The sequence below is a fragment of the Diabrotica virgifera genome, chromosome 7 (genome assembly GCF_917563875.1).
Source record: "Diabrotica virgifera virgifera chromosome 7, PGI_DIABVI_V3a".
Taxonomy (NCBI): domain Eukaryota; kingdom Metazoa; phylum Arthropoda; class Insecta; order Coleoptera; family Chrysomelidae; genus Diabrotica; species Diabrotica virgifera.
Window position 1 is genome coordinate 39018273 of NC_065449.1, and position 23730 is coordinate 39042002.

Here is a 23730-nt window from a genome sequence, read left to right on the forward strand (position 1 = left end):
TTTTGGTAAAGTTATCAATTCAGACCCCAACCAGTCCTATATGATTTCACCAGTTGAGGACACGACGGCATTAAAATGCTGATCCCCCATGTTTTCTTTGTTAATTAGTTTTTTTAACATAATCTATCACATCGGTTCTCAATCTGTGGTACATGTACCACTGGTGGTACACATCATTATTTGCGGTGGTACACAAAACGCAAAACTATCAAAATCACCACTATTACAGTTAATTAGATTACCTATCTAGATAGGTAGTTATTTCAGTTAGGTGGTACCAAAAATATTAAAAAGTATTTTGTGGTACATGACTCAAAAGATTGAGAACCACTGCGGATGTTATCTGTTATCGTGACGCACTTCTACCTTTAGTAGGATTCTGGTCTTTCGTCTTATGCCTATTGTGCTCTTGGTCTGATGTTATTAAATAGTGCATGTACTCGTACATGTAGGTACGTCTACTAAGTTGTCCGAATTTTTTCTTCATTTATTCTTCTATCTTCTCTGTAGATTTTACAAGTGTATGAAGATTGTTGTTGTGATAGGGCTATTTCTCTTTTTTTTTTAACTTATTGAATGACCTATTAAATGTATTCTAACTCTACCATTTCAACGTATTTAACCTACATCAACTGTTCTTTCGCGATCTTTGTATTTTGTCAAGTTAAAAATCTCTATCTTGTCGATCTCTATAAATACTAAGTACAAAGAGATTATTTGTACTTAGTATTTATAGAAGAATAAAAAATTTTTAATTAAATTTTTTTGAGAAGGACTATTAACCAAGAACTGGTAAATACGAAAATACAAATCTTTAAGGTTTACAAAATGCATTTTAAAATAATATACTCACCTTGAAACATTAGTAAAACAAACATGCTTGATGTACACTCCGGGTGGATCATAACTAGATACCAATGCTGCCAAAATAGCTTGATCCTCCGGAGATAGTCTAATAGTTTCTACTCTTTGCACCATATCTTGATGAAAACCAAAATTATTTCTTATGCCCAATCTTCTTATAAGCTCCATTAATGTTTGTGATCCAACTTTTGGCACTCTGTTGAAGAAAACAGTGTTGACTTGTGCTTTTCTGGTGTTATTTAGCAGTGACGGGTGTAACATGGACATCTAAAAATATTACGATTATTTTGGATATGTTAATGAAAACAAATTTTTTCTCTAGAAATAATCCGTGCTTTTTTATTGAGATAATAATTCCAAATTTTCATACGTTTTCTTATTTCTACATGTGCTTTACTGTAATTATTAACTTACTTGTCCCGTACTTTCGAGTAGTTTCATGGTTGCTCTAACTCCTGTAGCTTCCGCTGGACCACTATTATCTGTAAATAAAAACTCAATCAATCTCAAAAAATCACTCTAAAAATCAATGAAATTATGGTATTGTGAATTAATGAAAATATATTAAATAAATTGGGATGCTGTAAAGAACAGTCTGATAACAGTTCAGTATTCTTCTTCTTAAAATGCCCTCTCCTCAATGGACGTTGGCTACTACAATTGCAAACTCTTCTCTATCTTCAGCTGTTCGAAATGTTTTCCTGTTTTCCTTCCTAGTCCTCTCTATCCATCTAGCTTTCCTTACGGTAATAGTTGAGCATATTGATAGTTATTATTTCCCAGTGTGTGACCTAGGTATCATGTTCTTGTAACTTTCACAAAGAGAGACAGATAAAATACTGGAACAGCATGAAAACAATGAGGAAATATGGAATATGGAAGAGAGATGGAAAAAATGAGAGAGACATTATGGAACACTGCAAAACAAGTATGTGGAATAGGAAAGAATGGGAAGAATAATAAAAGAACTGGATGGTGGAATAAGGAAATAAAGCAAGCAGTAAAAAAGAAGAAAAAATGTGGAAGCAATACATAAACACAAATGAAGAGCAAGACAGAGACGAACATAGAAGACAACCCTAAGAAATATAGTGAAAGAACTAGTAAAAGATGCGAAGAAGAAGAGCTGGAAGGAATTCGGTGAAGAATTAAACGAAGGTATTTGGAATAACAATAAACCGTTTTGAAATAAAATAACAAGCATGAAAGGAACAAAAAGGAAACAAATAAGAGGAATTAGAAATGAGCGAAATGAATTGAAAACAAACATACAGGATATACTAACCATATGGAATAAGCACTATAAAGAAAAATTCGAGGCAAGCAACCAACAAAATGAGGAAAGAGGGCAGCAGGAAAGAGAAGAGGATAGGGACAATCGAGTAGACGAAATTTATATCAACGAAATTGAAGACGGATTGGCAAGAATAAAGATTGGAAAAGCGGGAGGTGCAGATGACATAGATCCGGAGATGATGAAGTACGTGGGAGAACGAGGCAAGTTTTGGCTACTGGAAATAATAAGGGAAGCATGGAGATTAGAAAAGATACCGAAAGATTGTGAAGACAATTTATTGATACCAATACACAAGAAAGGAGATGAAGCGGAATGTGATAACTATAGGGCTGTACCTTATTATCAGTGGCATATAAAGTCTACACCGGAATAATAGAAAAGAAGCTCAGGAAAGAACTAGAGGGAAAATTAGAAGAAGAACAAGCTGCTTTTAGGAAGGAAAGAGGAACAGCATATAATATATACTTACTCAGAAATATAATTGAACGGAAAAACGAAATAGGAGAAGACTTATATTACGTTTATAGATATTAAAGCTGCTTTTGATTCTATAAATAGAGAAGTAATATGGTCAGTAATGGAAGACCTCCAAATCCCGCAAAAGATAGTAAGCGTGGTAAAAAGTACACATAGAAACGTACTTGCTAAAGTACAAATAAACGGAAACAGATCGCCAATAATAAACCTAAGGAGAGGAATAAAACAAGGGGACAGTCTCAGCCCAGTTTTGTTTATATTAGTAATGGATAGAGTAATGAAGAGCGCCAAAACAAAGTCAAGTCAATTACAGTCAACAATAGGGTACAGGAATTTAGTACCAGTGAGAATGGAGGGATTACTATATGCAGACGACCTAGTAATATTAGTAGACAATAAAGAGAAAATGCAAAGATTAATCGATATCTGGGTGGAAGAAATAGAAAATTTGAAAATGGAGGTAAATGTAAAGAAAACGAAGACCATGATAGTAGCCCAAAAGAAAAGGAAAGAAATAAACCAAACGATATTTAGGTGCAAAAACGAAATAATAAAAACAGTATCGACGTTTGAATACCTGGGAGTAATAATATCAGAGGATGGAAAGCTAGATCAAGAAATCTCATACGGGGCGAAAAAAGCAAATAAGATTTACTATGCACTAAATAAAACAATATTTGGAAAGGAAGAAATAGATAAAGAAATAAAACTGAAGGTATACAATGCAATATCTGTACCAACTTTAATATATGCAAGTGAGACATGGGTAAACAATGCAAAAGTAGACAGTACAATAAACGCAGCGGAGATGAAGAAGCTGAGAAAAATAGCAGGGAAAACGAAATTGGACAGAATAAGAAATGAAGATATTAGACAAAGACTGAAACAGGAATTGATAATAACCAAGATCCAAAAAGAAAATTAAAATGGTATGGATACATTAACAGAATGGACCAAGGAAGACTACCAAAGCAGGTGATGGAATTAAAAAGATTTGGTAAAAGAAGGAAAGGGAGGCTAATTTCGTTCTTCGTTGAGCAAGGACATTATGTTTAGTGGTATTAGTTGTTGCGACCGTTTGACTTTAGTAGGACGGTCTACTTATATGCGAACTGGGTCTCCTTGCCAAACGTGGATCTCATGTGCTATTATACCCATAGTAATACGCACTGTTTTTTTTTTAGTCGCTGGGGAGAGCCTATTCCCATGCTGTATGCATCCAGTACAATCTAGCTGCCGTTCTGCACCGGTGCCGACGCAACTACATTAATGGTCTGCATCCGAACACCTCCAGTCAATAGAGGCTACGTGGAGCCGAAGTCCCTCCAAGACCTGAGGACGGCAACGGAGATCCCTCAACGGACGCAAAAGATAAGCCCTCTTGCAGTCAAGCGTTAGCAACGTGCTACTGAAAAATTAATTTCCTCGACAACAAATTTCTTTGTTAATAATTATCAATTTCCTTTGTTCTATATATTAAAATAGCAATAATGTGTAACTGATTGATTTACCAGGGTCAATAAATGAATATGTGAAGTTACTTTTGAAATTTATTGATTAAACTCCCTTAGGTCCTTGGAAAAGTGATTTATTGCTGCACAGCACAGGACCTACGCCAGGCTGCGCTAGCCAATAACCTTTGTAAGGGTTACACATTACACTATCAGTTGCACACGATACCGTCTGAAAACAAAGACAAAATTCCATGCCATTCCGTGTCAAAAAATAACTAAAAAAAAGGTTAGTCGACTAGAAGCAACCCACCTAACAAGAAAGTGGACTAAAGAATCTAAAAGGAGAAATCGAAATGGAACCCAAATTGATTAGCAGAATATTGGGAGAGCATTACAAAAAGGAATTATAAATCAATGAATAAGAACTAAACAAAGATGACGAAAGACTAGAAATTTTCGACAATGACGAAATCTGAAGGCCCATAGATAAAGGTCTCCGAAATTACAAGGCAGCAGGTTAAGACGATATAGCAGCAGATCCAATAAAAATGCAGGATTGCATCATTGCAAAAAAAATATTTCTTCTAATCGGGAAAATGTGAAATAAATATGATGCCAGACTTTTAGAACAGAGAAATAATTATATGCCGATTCGAAAGAGAGCCTAACATAAGTGCAAAAACGACAAGGCTATATCTCTTCTAAACATTACCTATAAGATGGTAGCAAATATAGTACGACCAAGTATAGTATTTTCATTAACGACCGAAGGACGCCCACTCCGTTCTTCATCATGCACATTTGTGCGGCCATCTTTAAATGCTCTCACCCATTTCCTTACCATTCCATCACTCATAATGTTTTGTTCGTAAACTTCAATGATCTCACTATGAATATCGATCGGTTTTACGCCTTTAGCACTAAGAAATCGTATAACAGCCCGTACTTCACAATCAGCGGGACTCACGATTGTTGGAGGCATCTTAAACACTGGAGTAAACAAGTATACAATGAAGAATCAGACTGTAATGGCGTCAATGTACGTAGACAAGAGATGTAGGTAACCAGCGCTCATGCGCGGAACGCCGACCGTAGCGCTGCGGCGGCGGAATCGCAAAACGGTACTTACATAAAAAACATGCCTCGTATATGGAGTGCAGTCATTTATTGCTATATTAATCTGAACATCCTTGATAGTAGAAACTAAATGATTTAACTAGATGTCTGCAATAACTAGGTATTTTATTTATTATTAATAATACAGTAATTCTATTATACTAGTCCCATTTTATTGTAACTGAAAATTAGGCCAAACGTTGCAGTTTTGCAATCAGTGTGTCACTCGCGAATGAATGGAATGAAATATGTGAATATGGGACTTTCTTCTATAGAATTTGATTTGTAGCGCAAATAATTGATTAATGCATTGAAAAACTGACATATTTCGAATATAATAGCTACATTTTTGGCGTAACTAATGTCTATATGTCGACTAAAAAATTAACAAGAAAATAATGTTTCCTGTAAACACTGTAACTTAATTATGATATACTAGAACATTTAAGAAGTGTTTCGGTCATAAAATTTATAAGCAAATACCGGATAATCACTGAACGCATTATATGCGTCTAGTAAGTCTAGTTTATTGTACTATAATGATTTCTTCTTCTTCTTCCTCGCTATGCGCAGCTCTACTTGTTCACTGGTGTACTAAATACCCTTATGGAACGTTGCCACTTATTATTGTATTCTTTTTTCTGATGAGTATTAACTCGTTTATACCCTATCATCAGGGCCCCCGCAAGGCTGATTGGCGCCCGCGTGCGGGACATATTTTAGCGCCCCTTAAATCTACTATACAGGGTGAGTGGGGAAGAACGCACCAAACTTTAATACAGTATAATATACGTAAAAATAATCAAAAATAACTCATATGTTGTTATTCAATTTTCATTTGTTTTCTAGATACGAGTTGTTAAAATTTTTCTTACAAACTGACGATTTATTTATTGCTCTAAAACCGGTTGAGGTGTGCAAATGAAATTTGGTGAATTTTAAGACATAGTTGGTGCACATGTTTTGACACACAATTAAGAATTTTACATTCACCATTGGCGCGCGTACGGGTAATAGTCTAAAAATTTTGAAACAAGAAAATAATACGCCACTGAGATATTTCAAATTAAAAATTATTTTTGGCACGATTGATCTTTTTTGACTGTTTACCGTGACAGATTTTACGTCAGTAGGTGACATTTACTAGCAACTCGACGGTAAGTAATCCAACTCGACGGTAAGTACTCCAACTCGACGGTAAGTAATTCACTTACCGTCGAGCTAAAAAATCTCTTAATTTTAATTTATTTTTTGAAAGAATAAAGAAAACTAACGAAGTATTTATTAATATTGAAACTTATTGAATCTCAGACAATAATTGGAGTCGTCGCCCCGCTCCTCCTCCAAACAATTGTCTTCGATCGGTATAAAACCCTTACCGTTCTCCATACTTAATATACTATTTGAATTCCCTGTTCAATTTCTGACAAACAATCTATCTTCATAATTTTAAAAAACATATTTAAATTTAAACATTTAAAACACATTGAAAATTTTGACTTGCGATATTTTGCGCCTTTCCCCTTAAATTTTTTGCAACATTAATGAAGCACCCTGCATATTAAATTAAAAATATACATTTAAGTAAAGAAACAATAATATTTTATCATTTCAAAGTTTTCAAACAAATTTTATACAGGATGTCTACATAACTAGGAACCATATGGGAAACTGTTTTATTATTAATTTTACGAAAAAAGTTATTCTTTATAAAAAATTCTGCATTGTCTAGAACTAAGAATGCAACCATCAAATATCAAATTTTATGATTCTTATACGAGGTATGTCAAAAATATGAATTTCGGTCAAGAGCAAAGTGCGTTTAGTTTTCACAATACTTAATGAAAAGTTATTATGAAAAGTTGTTCAGTATTAAAAACTATGTTTCTATATGCAATTACATCCTTCTAATTGAAATATATTGTGATCTAAAAAGGAACTTTACTTTTGATCGAAACTCATATTTTTTTACATATACATATCTCATATAAAATTGAAAAAAATTGATAGGATTTGATGGTTTCATCTTAGATTTTAGACCATGCAAAGCTTTTTAGAAAGAACTTTTTATCGTACATTAATTGTACTTTTCAACAACGCCCTTTTCATTTATTAGAAATAATGTGATGTCTTTTATTATTAATAATTATAATTAGCCCTTTTCAGTTATTACAAATAATGTGATAACTATTTTATTATTATTAATTAATTAATCAATAACAATATAAGAGTTATCGCATTATTCGTAATAAATGAAAAGGGCGTTGGGTATCTGTAATTTGGGAAAAAAAATTTCAATTAAAAGGATGTAATTGCATATTAAAACATAGGTTTTAATTAATTCCAAACAACTTTTCATAATAATAATTTTCGATATTGTGAAATATAAGGTATAGTCTGTTCGCTTAACTCAGACACAACTGGCTAGTGATTTTAGTCGGTAATTTTTTTTGTTTTTGGTCAATTTTGCCAAAATTAGCAAAATTACTAAATATTTAGTAATTATTAACTATTTAGTAATAATTTTTTTTGCCAATTCTACCAAATTGGCAAAATTATTTACTAAAATCACTAGCCAGTTGTGTCTGAGTTTAGCGTACCGACTATACTCTTGATCGAAATTCATATTTTTGATACTCATAACATTAACACAATTTTATATTTGGTTGCAGTTTGGTTTTTAGACTACCTATGCAAAGCATTTGATGAAGAATAATTTTTTTTCGTAAAATTAATAATAAAAAATTTCCCATATGGTTCCACGTTACGCAGACACAATGTCTTAATTATTTTCTCTTTTTTTTTTCAAAATAAATTGTAAATTGTGGATTTTATTAGAAGAAAACCCGATTATAACTATTTAAAATGAATTCTTATTATTCTATGCAATGATTATCATACTTACCATTTTCACAATTAATTTAATTTCCACGCCACTTAAAATATCAACAAATAATAAAGATTGTCCAATATTTTTTACACGAAAACAAAAGTTTAAAATCAGGACAGAACAAACCCAAAGGATATTGCAATAATAGTCGTAGGTAATTATTAACACCAATATAAAATAAAATTTTAAACTAAAATAAAAAAAAAATAAAAAGGAAAAGATTCCTCTCATTGGCTGTATACCATAATAAAAAACTTACTAATGAAGTAAAAACCTCACGTGTAGGTAGATGGTATATACTTTATTAAAAATTTTTTTCTAAAATGATCCAAAATGGATAAAATCACACAAACGTTTTCGGACCAATCAGTCCAGCTGTCAGTTTGAAGCCAAGATGAAGAACACTCTGTAATACCGCTGCATTTTAATTTCTTGTGACATCGACTTATTGTCGACATTTTTGTAGCCGAAATGTCATAATCATTATAATATTAAGGTCTTTTGACCTAAATATGTAGCTAGTTTTAACTACTTTGGATCTAAAGTTTCGACCACCTGATGATGGACTGATTGGTCCGAAAACGTTTGTGTGATTTTATCCATTTTGGATCATTTTAGAAAAAATTTTTTAATAAATTATATACCATCTACCTACACGTGAGGTTTTTACTTCATTAGTAAGTTAAAAAATTTTAAACCTTTTACTGCAGGAAACCACCTGTTCACCAGTAACAGTAAATAATGTTTGTGTCCAATAAACGTATGACGAGAAGGGAAAAGATACTCAAGTACATAATCATAATTCATAGATTTGTTTACTTAAGGGTAATTATCATAAATTCGAGTATAAGATTCACTTTATACGAGTAAAACTGCTTGATCCAGCAATTTATGTTTTTGTTGGAGTAAAACTGCTAAGTTCCGTTTTATGGGTGTTAATAATTTATGTTTCTACTCTTCAATAAGTGTGATTTGATGTTTATTTGACTATTTTGAGTGTCGCTTTAGTTTACAACATAGAATCGATTGGATGGTATGCCTAGCGTAATTCAATCTAGTTCAAAGAAAAAAATTAGGAAGGAACAACAAAAATGTAATATAGTTTTGACAGAGTAAGTTCAACATTTCGGGACGGGAATAATTATTTTTTCAGTAATAACACAATATTTGATTTTTGAGATTTATCTAGGTATTCATAAAATAATTAAAATTGAATATAAAAAATGATTATCTCATTTAAAATAAATATTTCTTATTTACCAAACCTTCGGTTTGGCGCCCCTTTGGAGTTACGCCCGCGTGCGCCGCACGCGTTGCGCCCGGTTACGGGGGTCCTGCCTATCATATATTCACTCCTCTTTCGGTCTCTCAGAGTATTTCTTGCAATTCTTAGTATTCTCATCTCAAAAAGTCTTCGTATTGTGGCTGTATTCGGTGTTGTTTCTGAGGTGTGCCAAAATACATCTTTAAATTAACAATTATGAAATAAGCAAGATCATATTTAACACTTAATATGTTGCGTAGATTATTGACATAAGGAAAGATCATAACTTTAATACTGTTAAAATCGTTTTATTGCAATTAACATCTAGAATATGACTTAAAAAACATTTAAAAAAATCTGTTGATTGTGAAAAATTCTTTTAATTAAAAATTAAAGATAAAACTTATACGCCAGTCAATGGGAGCAAGAAGAAGATATTACCTCCGAATTCTATCCTACTGCATGGATTTTAATGAAATTTTGGGCCTAGCCTCTACTTATCTCCTTATTCAAAGTCTACCCTATGCCGATATGTGCTTTTATCTTGGGGTTGGTTCCCACCTCTTCTTAGGGGTGGAAAATTTTTTGGTTAAAATTACCACGGAATTCGCTAGAGAACCTAATTCTTAGCAAAAACTGTTCCATAATTTTTTTTGAAAACTCAATACTTTTTGAGATATTCGTGGTTGAAAATTGGCCATTTTCATTGAAACATAATACCTTTTCGAACGATTTTTTGCGAATACCTTAAAACCTATGCATCTAACTAAAAAAAAAACTATATTAAACATTATTGTAGGTTATAAAAAGACAATCTTTTAGTTATAATACAAATAGTCCTGTCGCCAGGGGGGGTACAACGGCCTCCTGTATTCAGATGGACTAACCCAAGTTTTTATTATGTATTTTGGCCCGTAGAACACGAATTTTTTGGGAAACAGTTGATCCGGATGTCGATAAGATTGTTATAAACAAAGAACTTGAGGAAGCTCATAACAGCGATTTCTCGCAAAACAAAACATGTTTTTGTATTTTTTGGGCCATTCTAACCAAAAAATGTTCCTACAAGTTTTTTCGTAGGATGCATAGTTTTCGAGATAAACGCGGTTGAACTTTCAAAAAATCGAAAAATTGCAATTTTTGAACCCGAATAACTTTTGATTAAAAACAAAATAGCAATTCTGCTTACCGCATTTGAAAGTTTAAGTCAAATTCTATCGGTTTCGAATATATACATTGCTAAAAATGTATGTGTTTATTGCTAAAAAAAGCTATAAACACATAGTGTTTCCCGTGCCTAATACATACATGCGTTTACATGCATGCTACGTAGAAATAGCCTCGCTTGCACTTGTACCTACTCTACCTACTCGTTCGATTTTAAATGAGAAATCATTGAAAACATCACTCCAGCACTAGGTGTTTATACTTTTGTTTAACAATAAAATAATAAATTTTTAGCAATGCAAATAACTAAAACCGATATACTTTGACTTGAACTTTCAAATGCGGTAAGCAGAATTGCTATTTTATTTTTTAATCAAAAGTTATTCGGGTACAAAAATTGCAATTTTTCAATTTTTTGAAAGTTCCACCGCGTTTTTCTCGAAAACTATGCATCCTACGAAAAAATTTTTAGGAACACTTTTTGGTTAGAATGGCCCAAAAAATACAAAAACATGTTTTGTTTTGCGAGAAATCGCTGTTATGTAATTCCTCAACTTCTTTGTTTATAACAATCTTATCGACATCCGAATCAACTGTTACCCAAAAAATTCGTGCTCTACGGGTCAAAATACATAAAAAAAAACTTGAGTTAATCCATCTGAATACAGGAGGCCGTTGTACCCCCCTTGGCGACAGGACTAAAAAGTTAATAACTTATAAATCTTTTAGTTATAATACAAAAAAAGATATGGTATGTGAAAATAGTTTGTTTTTTGGTAAATTCTCAAATTGGTGTATTCAACTTAAAATAATAATAATACCTTTTGTAGTGCCTGAAAATACCTTTAAAGTGAGCTATATTATAGGTCCATTACATTAAAACTAAGCGAGATAGACTGCAAACAAAAATTGATAACTAAGGTATTTTAAGAAAAAATGAGAGGTAATTTTAACCCCCCTCCACCAAAATGAAAATGCATGGTTTTCGTTCTACAATACCTTTTATTATAGTGTTATTTCTATATTCAAAAAGTTGGACGGGTTTAAAATGAATGGTTTTTGAAAAAAAAAAAGATCATATTTTAGAGCGCATTTTTAAATTTTTTTAAAAATATTCCTTTTTCTCCATGTAACTTGAAAATGATAAGAGATACAGTAGTGAAAAATAAAAAGGAAATTTTTATCTGAAGAAGCCCTACATTTTTATGTGGTATCTTTTTTTCGTATCTCTTATCTTTTTTGAGTTACATGGAGGAAAAAGAAGATTTTTAAGAAAATTTAAAAATGCGCTCTATAATTTGATCTTTTTTTTTCAAAAACCATTCATTTTAATCAAGCCCAACTTTTTGAACATAGAAATAAAACTATAATAAAAAGTATTCTAGACGGAAAACGATGCATTTAAATTCTGACGGATGAGGTGTTAAATATACTTCTCATTTCTTCTTAAAATACATTTTTTGCAGAATATCTCGCTTACTTTGCATGTAATCGACAATTGGTATTACTCATTTTAAAGTTCTTTTCAAGCACTACAAAAGTTATTAGTATCATTATACACCTAAAATCGATAGTTTCTCTGTTATCTCAAGTTGAATACACCGATTTGAGCATGCAGCAAAAAAAAACAAACTCTTCTTACCTACCATATCCCTCTTTGTATTTTAACTAGAAGATTTATGAACGAACGAATCTCTTTGTTTTATTATAACCTACATTTTATATATTTTTTTGTTAGATGCATAGTTTTTAAGGTATTCGCAAAAATCCGTCCGAAAAGGTGTCATTTTTCAATGAAAATGAAAAAATAATCATAGAACAGTTTTTGCTTAAAATTAGGTTCTCTACCACCCCCAAAATAAAAGCGCACATCGGCATAGGGTAGACTTTGTTTCTTGAGTTATTCCCTACTTACTGTGAAAATATCAAGTAAATCAATGTAGTAGGATGGAATTCGGAGCCAAATACCCTCATTGACTGCCCTATTAATTTAAAAGATACAGTGGAACCTCGATAAGTCGGATTAATCTGGACCGCGGCCGATCAGGGCTATCGAAAATCCGGGTTAGCCGGAGGATATGGAAAAACCAAATAAAATACATTATAAATAATAAAAAAATACACATTATAATTGCAAAAACATGAAATAGCATGCACAGAACATCTAAATTACGTACAGTTGTATAGAGTATTGTTTATGTCTTGGTAAAAAACCCAGTCAAAGTGAAAAAATGTTTGTTTTGTCTGATGAAAATCGGTCCGGATTAGCCGGACTTCCGGGTTATCGAAGGCCGACTTATCGGGGTTCCACTGTATCGTATAAAATTACAAAAATGCCTTTTTTATTTTACATTTTTAATGTGTTCATTATTATAAATACATTTAATCATCTTACCTAAGAGTAATTGGTTTCCTGATACCATACTGACAGGCTGAATTTTCACTTCCATTTCTTTAAGTTTGGTATGCAAATCTCGGGTATGAATGTATAGAAACAATGTTGTGGATAGAGCCATAAGAGCAATCAGTTCACTAGTCCTGAAACAAATATTAACGTATTTACTATAAATATTCACAGAGTGTAGTAAAAAAAGGATAATCTTGTTATGCATTGAGAATTGTACAGTCCATAATAATTTCCCACAAATGAAAGCAGTCCCATTCAATATCTGCCCGATAATGCTACATCAACATTACAGCCTATGGATAAATGTATCATTAAAAACTTCAAGTCATTATTATATCATCATTAAGTATACCGAAGATGTTGTTAGGAACATGTTGGATAATCATGATACAATAACCCAAGATATGATATGGAGCGTTCCTAATTTCGTTCAGGTCGCGCATGACGTCACGTTGTGAGTAGATCCTTTAAATTTCGAATGCATTGCCATTATGATTTGGAGATTTTAGCTTTTAATATCAGTTGTGTTGTGAAACTTTCTAGGAGTGCTGTTTTCTTTAGTATGATTAAATATAATTATTAAGAACATATTCTAATAATAAAAATCAATCGGAAACATGATTTTTTTATTATTAGGCAACATACGTCTAATTAAACAGTGTGGAAGGCACTTGTAGAATAAAATGATTTCTGTCCTTGTTTCGAAAAATTATAAAAAACGCTGATACTCGTCGATTTTTAAATAAATATCTGCACTTTTTAAACACAAATTTAAATTTACAGGGTGATTCATAAAAGTCAAACAGAGTCCAAAAGCTTTATTTTTAATAGAACACCCTGTATATTTTTATATTTTTAAAAACAGCTTAACAACCTGATTTCAACTAACTATATCATGTAGGGTGAATTATGAACAATACAGGATGAAATTTTGAAATTATTAACTATGGAATCCACTTATGGAATAAAATTGTTTGCGTCCTTATTTTAAAAATTATAAAAAATGCCGGAACAGGTCAACTTTTAAATTTAAATGGGCGCTTTACAAACATAGATTTAAATTTACAGGGTGATTTACGCAAGTACAGCATAGTCCATGATTTTTAGTTTTAATGGATCACCCTGTATATTTTTATGTGCTTAGAAGCTACTTTATAACTTCATCTCAAAAAAAATGTATTATTCGGGTTCATTATGAATAATACAAGGTGAAATTTTGAAAAGGTGAAATTTTTAAATTATTCATAAATTTCGTCAAGACATTAAAGATACAAAACCAAAAAAAATAAATATTATTTATACTTAGTTTAGAAAATATATGTCTTTATTTAGCTAAAATACCATTATCATATACATACTTTACTATTATTTAAAGTAAGATAAATTATTAGATAATTTCAAAATTTTATGTAGGTACCTATTTAATATCTTGACGAAAATTTAACCTATATAATTTTAAAATTTCATCTTGTATTATTCATAATAGGCCCTATACAATACACTTTTTTGTGATGAAGTTATTTAGCAAATTCGAAAAACATAAAAATATACAGGGTATTTCATTACAATTAAAGATCATGGACTATGATAGACTTGTGTGGATCACCCCGTATATTTTAATTAATGTTTAAAGAGAGCATATCTAAATTTAAAAGTTGACGTATCCTAGCGTTTTTTATAATTTTCTAAAATAAGGACACAAACAATTTTATTCCATAAGTGGTTTCCATACATTGTAATTTCAAAATTTCACCCTGTATTATTCATAATACATTATACATGATATGGGTCGTTGAAATCAGGCCGTTAAGTAGCTTTTAATAATATAAAAATATATAGGGTGTTCCATTAAAAATAAAGCTTATGAAATATACCAGGCTTGCGTGAATCACGCTGTTTAAATTTAAATTTAGGTTTAAAAAGCCTATATATAAAAATGAACGGGTTTCAGCGTTTTTTAAAATTTTTTAAAACAAGGACAGAAATAATTTTATTCCATAAGTGCCTTCCACCCTATATATAATACATGTATTATACACCCTGTATAATACATGTACTGACGATGAAATAAAGGTAACAATAAAATTGTAATGTGTTAAATGATAAAAAAAGTTAAAGCTGCGATAGTCATGAAGCACATCAGTTATATTTTTTTATTACTTAAGTTCTCTTATTCATTAATTATATTTATGATCACACCACACCTCCTAAGGACTATTCAAATCTAACTATGAATATAATATTTTTGATAAAAGTGTAACAAATTATAAGTAAAATTCACCTTAAATACAAAAATAAACAGTGTTTACTATACGACAACACTGAATATAATGCTGATCTACTCACAGAGTGACGTAGCTACGTTGGCCCCGCCTATTTGCTCCATGTCATATCTTCTGTTATTGTATCATGTTGGATAATAGGAAAGAAAAAAGAATTCTACTATACATGTATTACAAGAAATGTAAACTTTGGCGAAATGTAACAACGCCTACTAAAAAACTGGTATTATATGTGTATGTACTGTAGTTTTACATTGTCGTCAATAGGAGCTAAAATCAAAAATATTTCTATTTCACTTCCTATAGAATGGAATACAACGGTATTTATTTGCATCAGAAATATCCGTTGAGGACTTTTTTTACGTGCGATTAAAAGACATCACACATACATAAAGACATCACATCTTCATAATTTTACTGCTGGGATGTCATCGGATGATAAAATTATCGATTCAGTAGCTCAGAAAACCTAAACTACTGGCATGGATCCCGCGTACTAAAAAAAAGTTTATTAAGCAAGCTGAAAATTTGTTAATATAGACCAGGGCTCATCTGTAAAAATATTAGTACATTTGGATGTTGAGAGGTGACTCATATTTTTTTGCAGAAATTGCTTGAAAATAACTCATATAATAATATTTTAGTTATCCACCCCTCAAAAAGGTCTGGAACGTTATTTAAATAATCAAAATGTCAAAAATGGAGGAAAAATTTGATTTTTTTCTTGGTTTTTTTTTATTATATTATAACTTTAAAAGTATTCATTTCCGAGAAAAGTTGTACTGACACAAAAATTGCGTAATTAAATTTCCTACAATATAGAATTAGTTACAAATTTTAAAAATTGTCACCCTTGTTGCAAAATAGCAATAATTTCGAAAAAAAAAAACCATAAAACACAAGTATTCGCATTTTACGTTTTTCAACAATTTATGCTACGCTGAGGACCTTCATATTTCAATCAGAAAAACTTAATGATGTGATAAAACAATACTGTAAATTTCATTAAGATCGGTTTAATAGATTTTGCAATCTAGTTTCGCAAAAAAATTCATTTTTTCAAAATGCTGCAGCACAGAAATAAAGTTGACAGCAAGTTGATTTTTTTTACATATAAAAGAATACTGTACATTCCATTTGCAATTTGCAAAATTAAAATCGGTTAACTACCACGGCGCGGCGTCAGGAATTTTTAAAATAAACATTAGTTTTTGGGGCTACGCGCAGGACAACGGATACGTTCGCTCTGATTGGGCATTCCAATGACCTTTGATAATGATTGATAAATTTTAATTTTTAGTACATTTCGAAATAAATAAATAAATTTGTTTATTGCAAAATAAAAACAAATACTCTGTCCTTTGAAATAACACTTTTTTTAGCAAAAACTTTCTTTGTTCATATATTTTAATTTAGAAAATAAAAGTGTATTATTTTTAAACATATGCAATTATTGTTTAAACAATTTTTCACAAACAATAGTCAAATTAGTTTGATTTTTGTGGAAATAAGATATTAAAATATAACAAAATATAGAGTTAGAAATTAATATATTATACACTGGCGGGCAAAAAATTTAGGTCACTAGGGGAATTATACACGTTTGATGCATTGAATTTCCTAAACCTGTTGTCCGATTTGAATGATTTTTTTAGTATCTTATACCATTATTATTTAATAATCTCAATGTATTAATATTTTTGCTAGACAGGTAAATGTCATTTTATACAGGGTGTAACAATTATACTGTGTTTTTTCCTTAAAGTTCGGAACACTTTGTAGAATATTATAGCGTAGATAAAATATTGAAATTAGAACCCAATTGTAGCCTCAGGCTTTCTTAATATTTTCTTCTTTGATCAATTTGCTTACGTTGGATAATAAAAAAGTTAGGTACTTTTACAACTAGCCATGTTCTTCATCAATACAGGGTGTTTCTAAATAAGTGCGACAAACTTTATGGGGTAATTCTGCCTGAAAAAATAATGACTGTTTGTTTTATACAGATATGCCCACAAATGCTTCGTTTCCGAGATACAGGATGTTGAATTTTTTCTTACAAACTGACAGTTTATTTGCTGCTCTAAATGCGGTTGAGATATGCAAATGAAATTTGGTAGGTTTTAAGAGGTGGTTATTGCGCATTTTTTGACATACAAAAAAGAATTTTATATTCACCATTGGCGTGCATACGGGTATAAATATTTTAGATACATCCCGTATGCACGCCAATGGTGAATATAAAATTCTTAGTTGTATGTTAAAGAATGTTCAATAACTACCTCTTAAAACCCACCAAATTTCAGTTGCATATCTCAACCGGTTTTAGAGCAACAAGTAAACCGTGAGTTTGTAAAAAAAAATTCAACATCCCATATCTCGGAAATGAAGCATTTGTGGACATATGTTTATAAAGCAAACGGTCATTATTTTTTCATGCAGAATTACCCCTTTAAGTTTGTCGCACATATTTAGAAACACCCTGTACTGATGAAGAACGTGGCTAGTTGTTAAAGTACCTAACTTTTTTATTATCCAACATAAGCAAATGGATCAAAGAAAAAAATGTTAAGAAAGCCTAAGGCTACAATTGGGTTTTAATTTAAATATTTTATCTTTGCTATAATATTCCACAGAGTGTTCCGAACTTTAAGGAAAAAACACAGTATGATTGTTACACTCGGTATAAAATGACATTTACCTGTCTAGCAACAATAATAATACATTGAGATTCTTAAATAATAAAGCTATAAGATAAAAAAATTACTCAAATCGGACAACAGGTTTAGGAAATTCAAGGCATCAAACCTGTATAATTCCCCTAGTGACCTAAATTTTTTGCCCGCCAGTGTATAACATTTTGAAAAAATGAATTTTTTTTGCGAAAGCTGGATTGCAAAATTTATTTTGCAAAATCTATTAAACCTATCTCAACTAAATTTACAGTATTTTGTCACATCATAAAGTTTTTCTGGGTGAAACATGAAGGTCCTAAGTGTAGCAGAAATGGTTGAAAAATGTATAATGCAAATACTTGTTTTTTATGTTTTTTTTCGCAATTATTGCTGTTTTTCAACAAGGGTAACAATTTTAAAAATTGTTAACCAATCTTATATTGTAGGAAATTTAATTACGAAACTTTTATTTTAGTGCAACTTTTCTCGGAAGTGAATACTTTTAAAGTTATAATCAAAAAACGAAGAAAAAAATCGAATTTTTCCTTCATTTTTTGACAATTTGATTATTTAATAAACAATGTTCCGGACCTGTTTGAGTGGGAGGATAACTCAATTATTATTATATGGGTTAATTCCAAGCAATTTCTGCACAAAAATTAGAGTCACCTCTCAACGTCCATCTCAAAACAGATCCGCCCTGGACTAATAGCTTAACGATGTCTAGTCGGACAAATTTTGATGTACGGGAACCTTGGAACAGGGGAAGTTTTAATTGTGGAACAGGTTAAAAATTTTGAACGTCAGACTACGAAAACGTCCCATGTATTTTGTCAGACAGAACTTCCAATTTATTTGTTACCCTTTTATTAAAGTCTCATGCAAAAATCAGACAGCTATTTACCTGTCATAATTCCTGACCTTTTACATGTTATACGTGTCGGACTTATTAAAATACCCAACATATTTGTCGGACAAAGATTTTTTCATATATTATATAAAGTTTGCTATTGAATAAACTTAAAAACAACCTGCTACTTTTCACAATCATAAACTTGTCAGGATGACACGTTCAACAGTTAAAACTTCCCCTGTTCCATTGTTCCCATATATCAAGGTTTGTCCGACTAGACACCGTAAAGCTATTAACAAATTTTCAGCTTGCTATTAATCAACTTTTTTTGGTACGCGGGATCTAGGCCTAAGAGGCAAGAACAGCATTTAATATTTTACGGAATTTTATAGAACACACAAACAATAATTAAATTTATTTAAAGCAAAAAAATATTGACTTCTTTAAGGCTATGGGTACATAATTCGCAAATATTTTACGTGTATCCCTACTTTTTCTGTCTTTACACGGCAAATTACGTATAGTAAAATTCACACTGGTATTGATATGTAAACATTACTAGAATGTCATTCTACTTGAAAATGTCATCATTAATTTAAAGAGATGGGTTTTGAATGTTCTTGGATAACTGTTATTTTTATAATTGGAAATTATTAATTCAGTTAATAAATGTGATAATTTTTTCACTAACTATGTATTCAGTGATTGTAATAATTTATTTGTACAACAAAGACTAATACTCAATCGAGAAAAGAAGAAAAGTGTTAAAGTGATTTTTTAATAATATATTATTATGGAACGCTTACAATTTTGAACATCTTTAACAACAAAATACTTGGATCACAGAATATATTATCCTGATGTATTCTCTGCTTGGATCTTCCACAAATAATACACAATAAATAACTTTTTATTAAGTTCACGTCTTAAATCAATTATTTATCAAATACACTATATTTCAATAATATTTAATCAATAACTCAACATATTCCCGATGCAATGTCAAATATTTAAAATTGTCACTGATTGTCAGTGTCTGACTGACAATATATGCTGACAATATTATATTCGGCTGAGTGCGTTGTAAGACAAAGATAGATTTGTAAAATATTACCACGGCATTGTGTTTATTTTTTTCGAATCCTGAAAAAACCAATAAATATTTTTGAAAAATTTAAACGCAGAATGAAAGACTAAATTATTACCGAGGGCCGAAAGTCCCTTAGAATAAATAAAAAGTTTATTTTGAATAATATATTTGAAATTAAAAATCACACTAAATTTTCTCTTAGTTTTTCACCCCTGTAACTTATTAAAATAAACATTATAGAAGTTCTCAGGGACTTTCGGCCCTCGCTAATAACGTGATCTTTCACCCGTGTTGAGCTGCCCCCCCCCCCCCACTTGCAAAAATTAAAAAACGAATAGCCCTGATTTATGAGCTCTCATATTCCGCAAACTAAAAATTTTGAGCTCGTTCCACTGAGCAGGAATTTAACACTTTAGTGGGGGGGCTGAGTCAGCCCCCCCCCACTACTTAAAAATAGGAATATTGAATCGGTGTTTGCGGCAGAATTACGAGCTATTTATGAGCTCTTGAAATTATATAGTTTCGATTTTTGAGCTCATCCCCTTCACCCCCAAACAACCCTTTAATTGATTTAACTTAAGAGAAAAATGCTGAGAAAACTTAAAATATATCGTATTGAGGATATAATTCCTATAGCGTATATACTCTAAGAATAAACTATTAAATCACGTGCATTTCGATTATTGAGCTACAACCCCTTCGCAAGAAAACCTTCCTGGCTTAAGAGAAAGTTGTACTTGAAATGCATTAAATTAATTATTTGGCGACTACATATCATTTAATAATTTATAAGCTTTCAAATTACGCGCATTTAAATCAGTAAATTGCAATTTATTTTATATAGTGCAGTCACTGAAAGTAAAAATCAACGATTACCTTCAATTTCGGTGAACCCTCATCGATTTTCACGAAAATTAGTCAGTGGTTAGAGGATACCTCAAGAAACAAAGGTGACATGATACCACCTTGCGCCTTTACCCTGAGGGTGGATACCGCCCCTTCTCGGGGGTGAAAAATTATTTTATAAAAAATAACTGCACAAATCTATAAAAGAACAAATTATAAGCAAAATGTATTATATAAAGTTATTAAAATAAGTCAATACTTTTTAAGTTATTAAAGATCAAAAATTTTAATTATTCGTGAAAAGAATGCATGTTTTGAAGCGGTTTTTTGTAAATCACTGAAAAACTGTAAGTTTTTACAAAAAAGTTAATAGTAGTTTTATTCGTATAGCTTATATTCTAAGAATAAACTCTTAAATCACGCGCCTTTCGATTATTGAGATACAACCCCTTCGCGCGTGATTTAAGAGTTTATTCTTAGAATATAAGCTTTACGAATTAAACTACTATTAACTTTTTTGTAAAAACTTACAGTTTTTCAGTGATTTACGAAAAACCGCTTCATAACAAGCATTTTTTTCACGAATAATTAAAATCTTTGATCTTTAATAGTGATTTAAAAGTATTGACTTATTTTATTAACTTTATATAATAAATTTTGCTTTTAATTTGTTCTTTTATTGATTTGTGCAGTTATTTTTAATAAAATAATTTTCACCCCCCGAGAAGGGGCGGTATCCACCCTCAGAGTAAAGGCACAAGATGGTACCATGTCACCTTTGTTTCTTGACGTATCCTCTAACCACTGACCAATTTTCGTGAAAATCGATGAAGGTTCACCGAAATTGAAGGTAATCGTTGATTTTTACCTTCAGTGACTGCACTATACAAAATAAATTGTAATTTACTGATTTAAATTCGCGTAATTTGGAAGCTTATAAATTATTCAATGATATGTCGTCGCCAAATAATTAGTTTAATGCATTTTAAGTACAACTTTCTCTTAAGCCGGGAAAATAGGGTGGTTTTCTTGCGAAGGGGTTGTAGCTCAATAATCGAAATGCACGTGATTTAATAGTTTATTCTTAGAGTATATAAGTTATAGGAATTATATCCGCAATACGATATATTTTAAGTTTTCTCAGCATTTTTCTCTTATGTTAAATCAATTAAAGGGTTGTTTGGGGTGAAGGGGATGAGCTCAAAAATCGAAACTATATAATTTCAAGAGCTCATAAATAGCTCGTAATTCTGCCGCAAAAACCGATTCAATATTCCTATTTTTAAGTAGTGAGGGGGGCTGACTCAGCCCCCCCCACTAAAGTATCAAATTCCTGCTCAGTGGAACGAACTCAAAATTTTTAGTTTGCGGAATATGAGAGCTCATAAATAGCTCATAAATCAGGGCTATTTGTTTTTTGATTTTTGCAAGTGGGGGGGCCAGCTCAACAAGGGTTGATCTTTCATTCTGCGTTTAAATTTTTCAAAAATACTTATTAGTTTTCTCAGGATTCGAAAAAAATGAATCCCCATTTGAATAGCATTGCAACCGAAAATACGTACCGATCCTCTTAATAGAATATTGTTTATTTTAAGAATGTTTTGAAATATTGTTGATTTATAATAAATACAAATATGTTTATGTAACTTGAATTTTTATTTATTTCGCCTATCTAACTTAAAATCAGTAAGAATAAATCTCAGGCTCTTTATCTAAATCTGTGAGATCATTTCAATGTACCAATATTAATAAAAGTCGCGTATTTGAACAAATCGTATATTTCTAAAAAGATGACTTATACAACCTTCACACAAAATAAACATTATAAAGCTATCCAGTGAATTCCCTAATCTAATATTTGATGGTTATCCATACAGTTGATAATGGATCACAATGGCTGATGCCACTGATGGATTGTGAACTGCAACAAGGTTGGTAAATGAAGATTGTAATTTCTTAAGAAACCGGAAGAAAGTCCGTCAGTGGTTAAGTGCATCGACAAACAATTTCTTCCATGGGTTTGAACACCCTGAATTTTTGCAGATAAGTGTCCATAAGTGGGTCAAGTGCCACATCCTTTTTAGAGTACTTTATTTACCTTTATAAACATATTGACATTTTTTTCGTGTTTAAGATGTAGGTATTTAAACAACCTGTTGGATTTGACAGTGAAATAAACCGAAACCCGACTTGAAATAATCAATATAAATTTAATTCATAATTTTACTGTAAAAAATATTATAGTTAATGTCGAACTGGAACTACTGATAAAAATAATTTAACCGTTTCATTACCATTTTTTTTTCGACAAACGAAAAAATATATTTTGCCTAAAATGTAATTAAAAAAGTTTTTAACTTTTTTAAAAATTTATTATTATGTGGGTTCATTTGTACCCAAAAGTACTATTTGCACATCTGGCACGTCCATCTTGATTGTCTTGTACAACCAGAGTTCTTGCACTTAAAGGTAAAGGTAGCTGTGGGTGCTCTGGAAAATCAGTGCTTCAGTGTAATGAAGTTACCATAGTTATCATCGTTTTCGCCCTGTTTATCGGTATCCTCCTTTTCTTCCTCATCATCCTATTCCTCATAATCCCCTTCGGTTTGATTTTCTGAGACATAATCTGTCATATGTCCAATTCTCAGTCTTACTTGTATTTCTTCTTCGCAGTCAATGTCATCTCTAACACATTCTTGTATGTCGGACAGTTTTTCTAGCTCTTCTAGCATTTCTTTCTCCGTAAATAAAATTTAAAAAATTTCTTCCTCCGTTTTTTGGAGGTATTTTACTCTGAAAATAAACATAACACTTTTATAATAGTAAAATAATACATTCACAATTAGTAAAAGTAATATTACTTTCAATATTGCACTGAAATATAAACCCCCCAGTGGATCCAAGGGGGGTGTCACGGTGGTCCCGACAGACAGACGAAAATAAATATAAATATCAATTCAATAATCCTAAAAAAAGAAAAACCGAGACCCGTCAAACAAAAAGAAATTTTAGGCCCATCCAAAAAATAATTGAAAACCCATTTATCCT

General features: G+C 31.2%; 1 protein-coding gene across 2 annotated transcripts in view; it reads right to left on the bottom strand.

Annotated features, from left to right (window-relative positions):
- LOC114329315 (heparan sulfate 2-O-sulfotransferase pipe) overlaps positions 1 to 23730 on the bottom strand; it is a 264681-nt gene that overhangs the window by 36299 nt on the left and 204652 nt on the right. For both annotated transcript variants that reach the window (XR_007699574.1, XM_028278356.2), the window contains exons 2-4: positions 12925 to 13067; positions 1279 to 1346; positions 854 to 1131 (exon numbers count right to left, since the gene is read on the bottom strand). Coding sequence is in view for 1 of the 2 variants with exons in the window: in XM_028278356.2 (XP_028134157.1) it covers positions 854 to 1131; positions 1279 to 1346; positions 12925 to 13067 (489 nt within the window). In the remaining variant the exon portion in view is untranslated. The remainder of the gene's footprint in view (positions 1 to 853; positions 1132 to 1278; positions 1347 to 12924; positions 13068 to 23730) is intronic.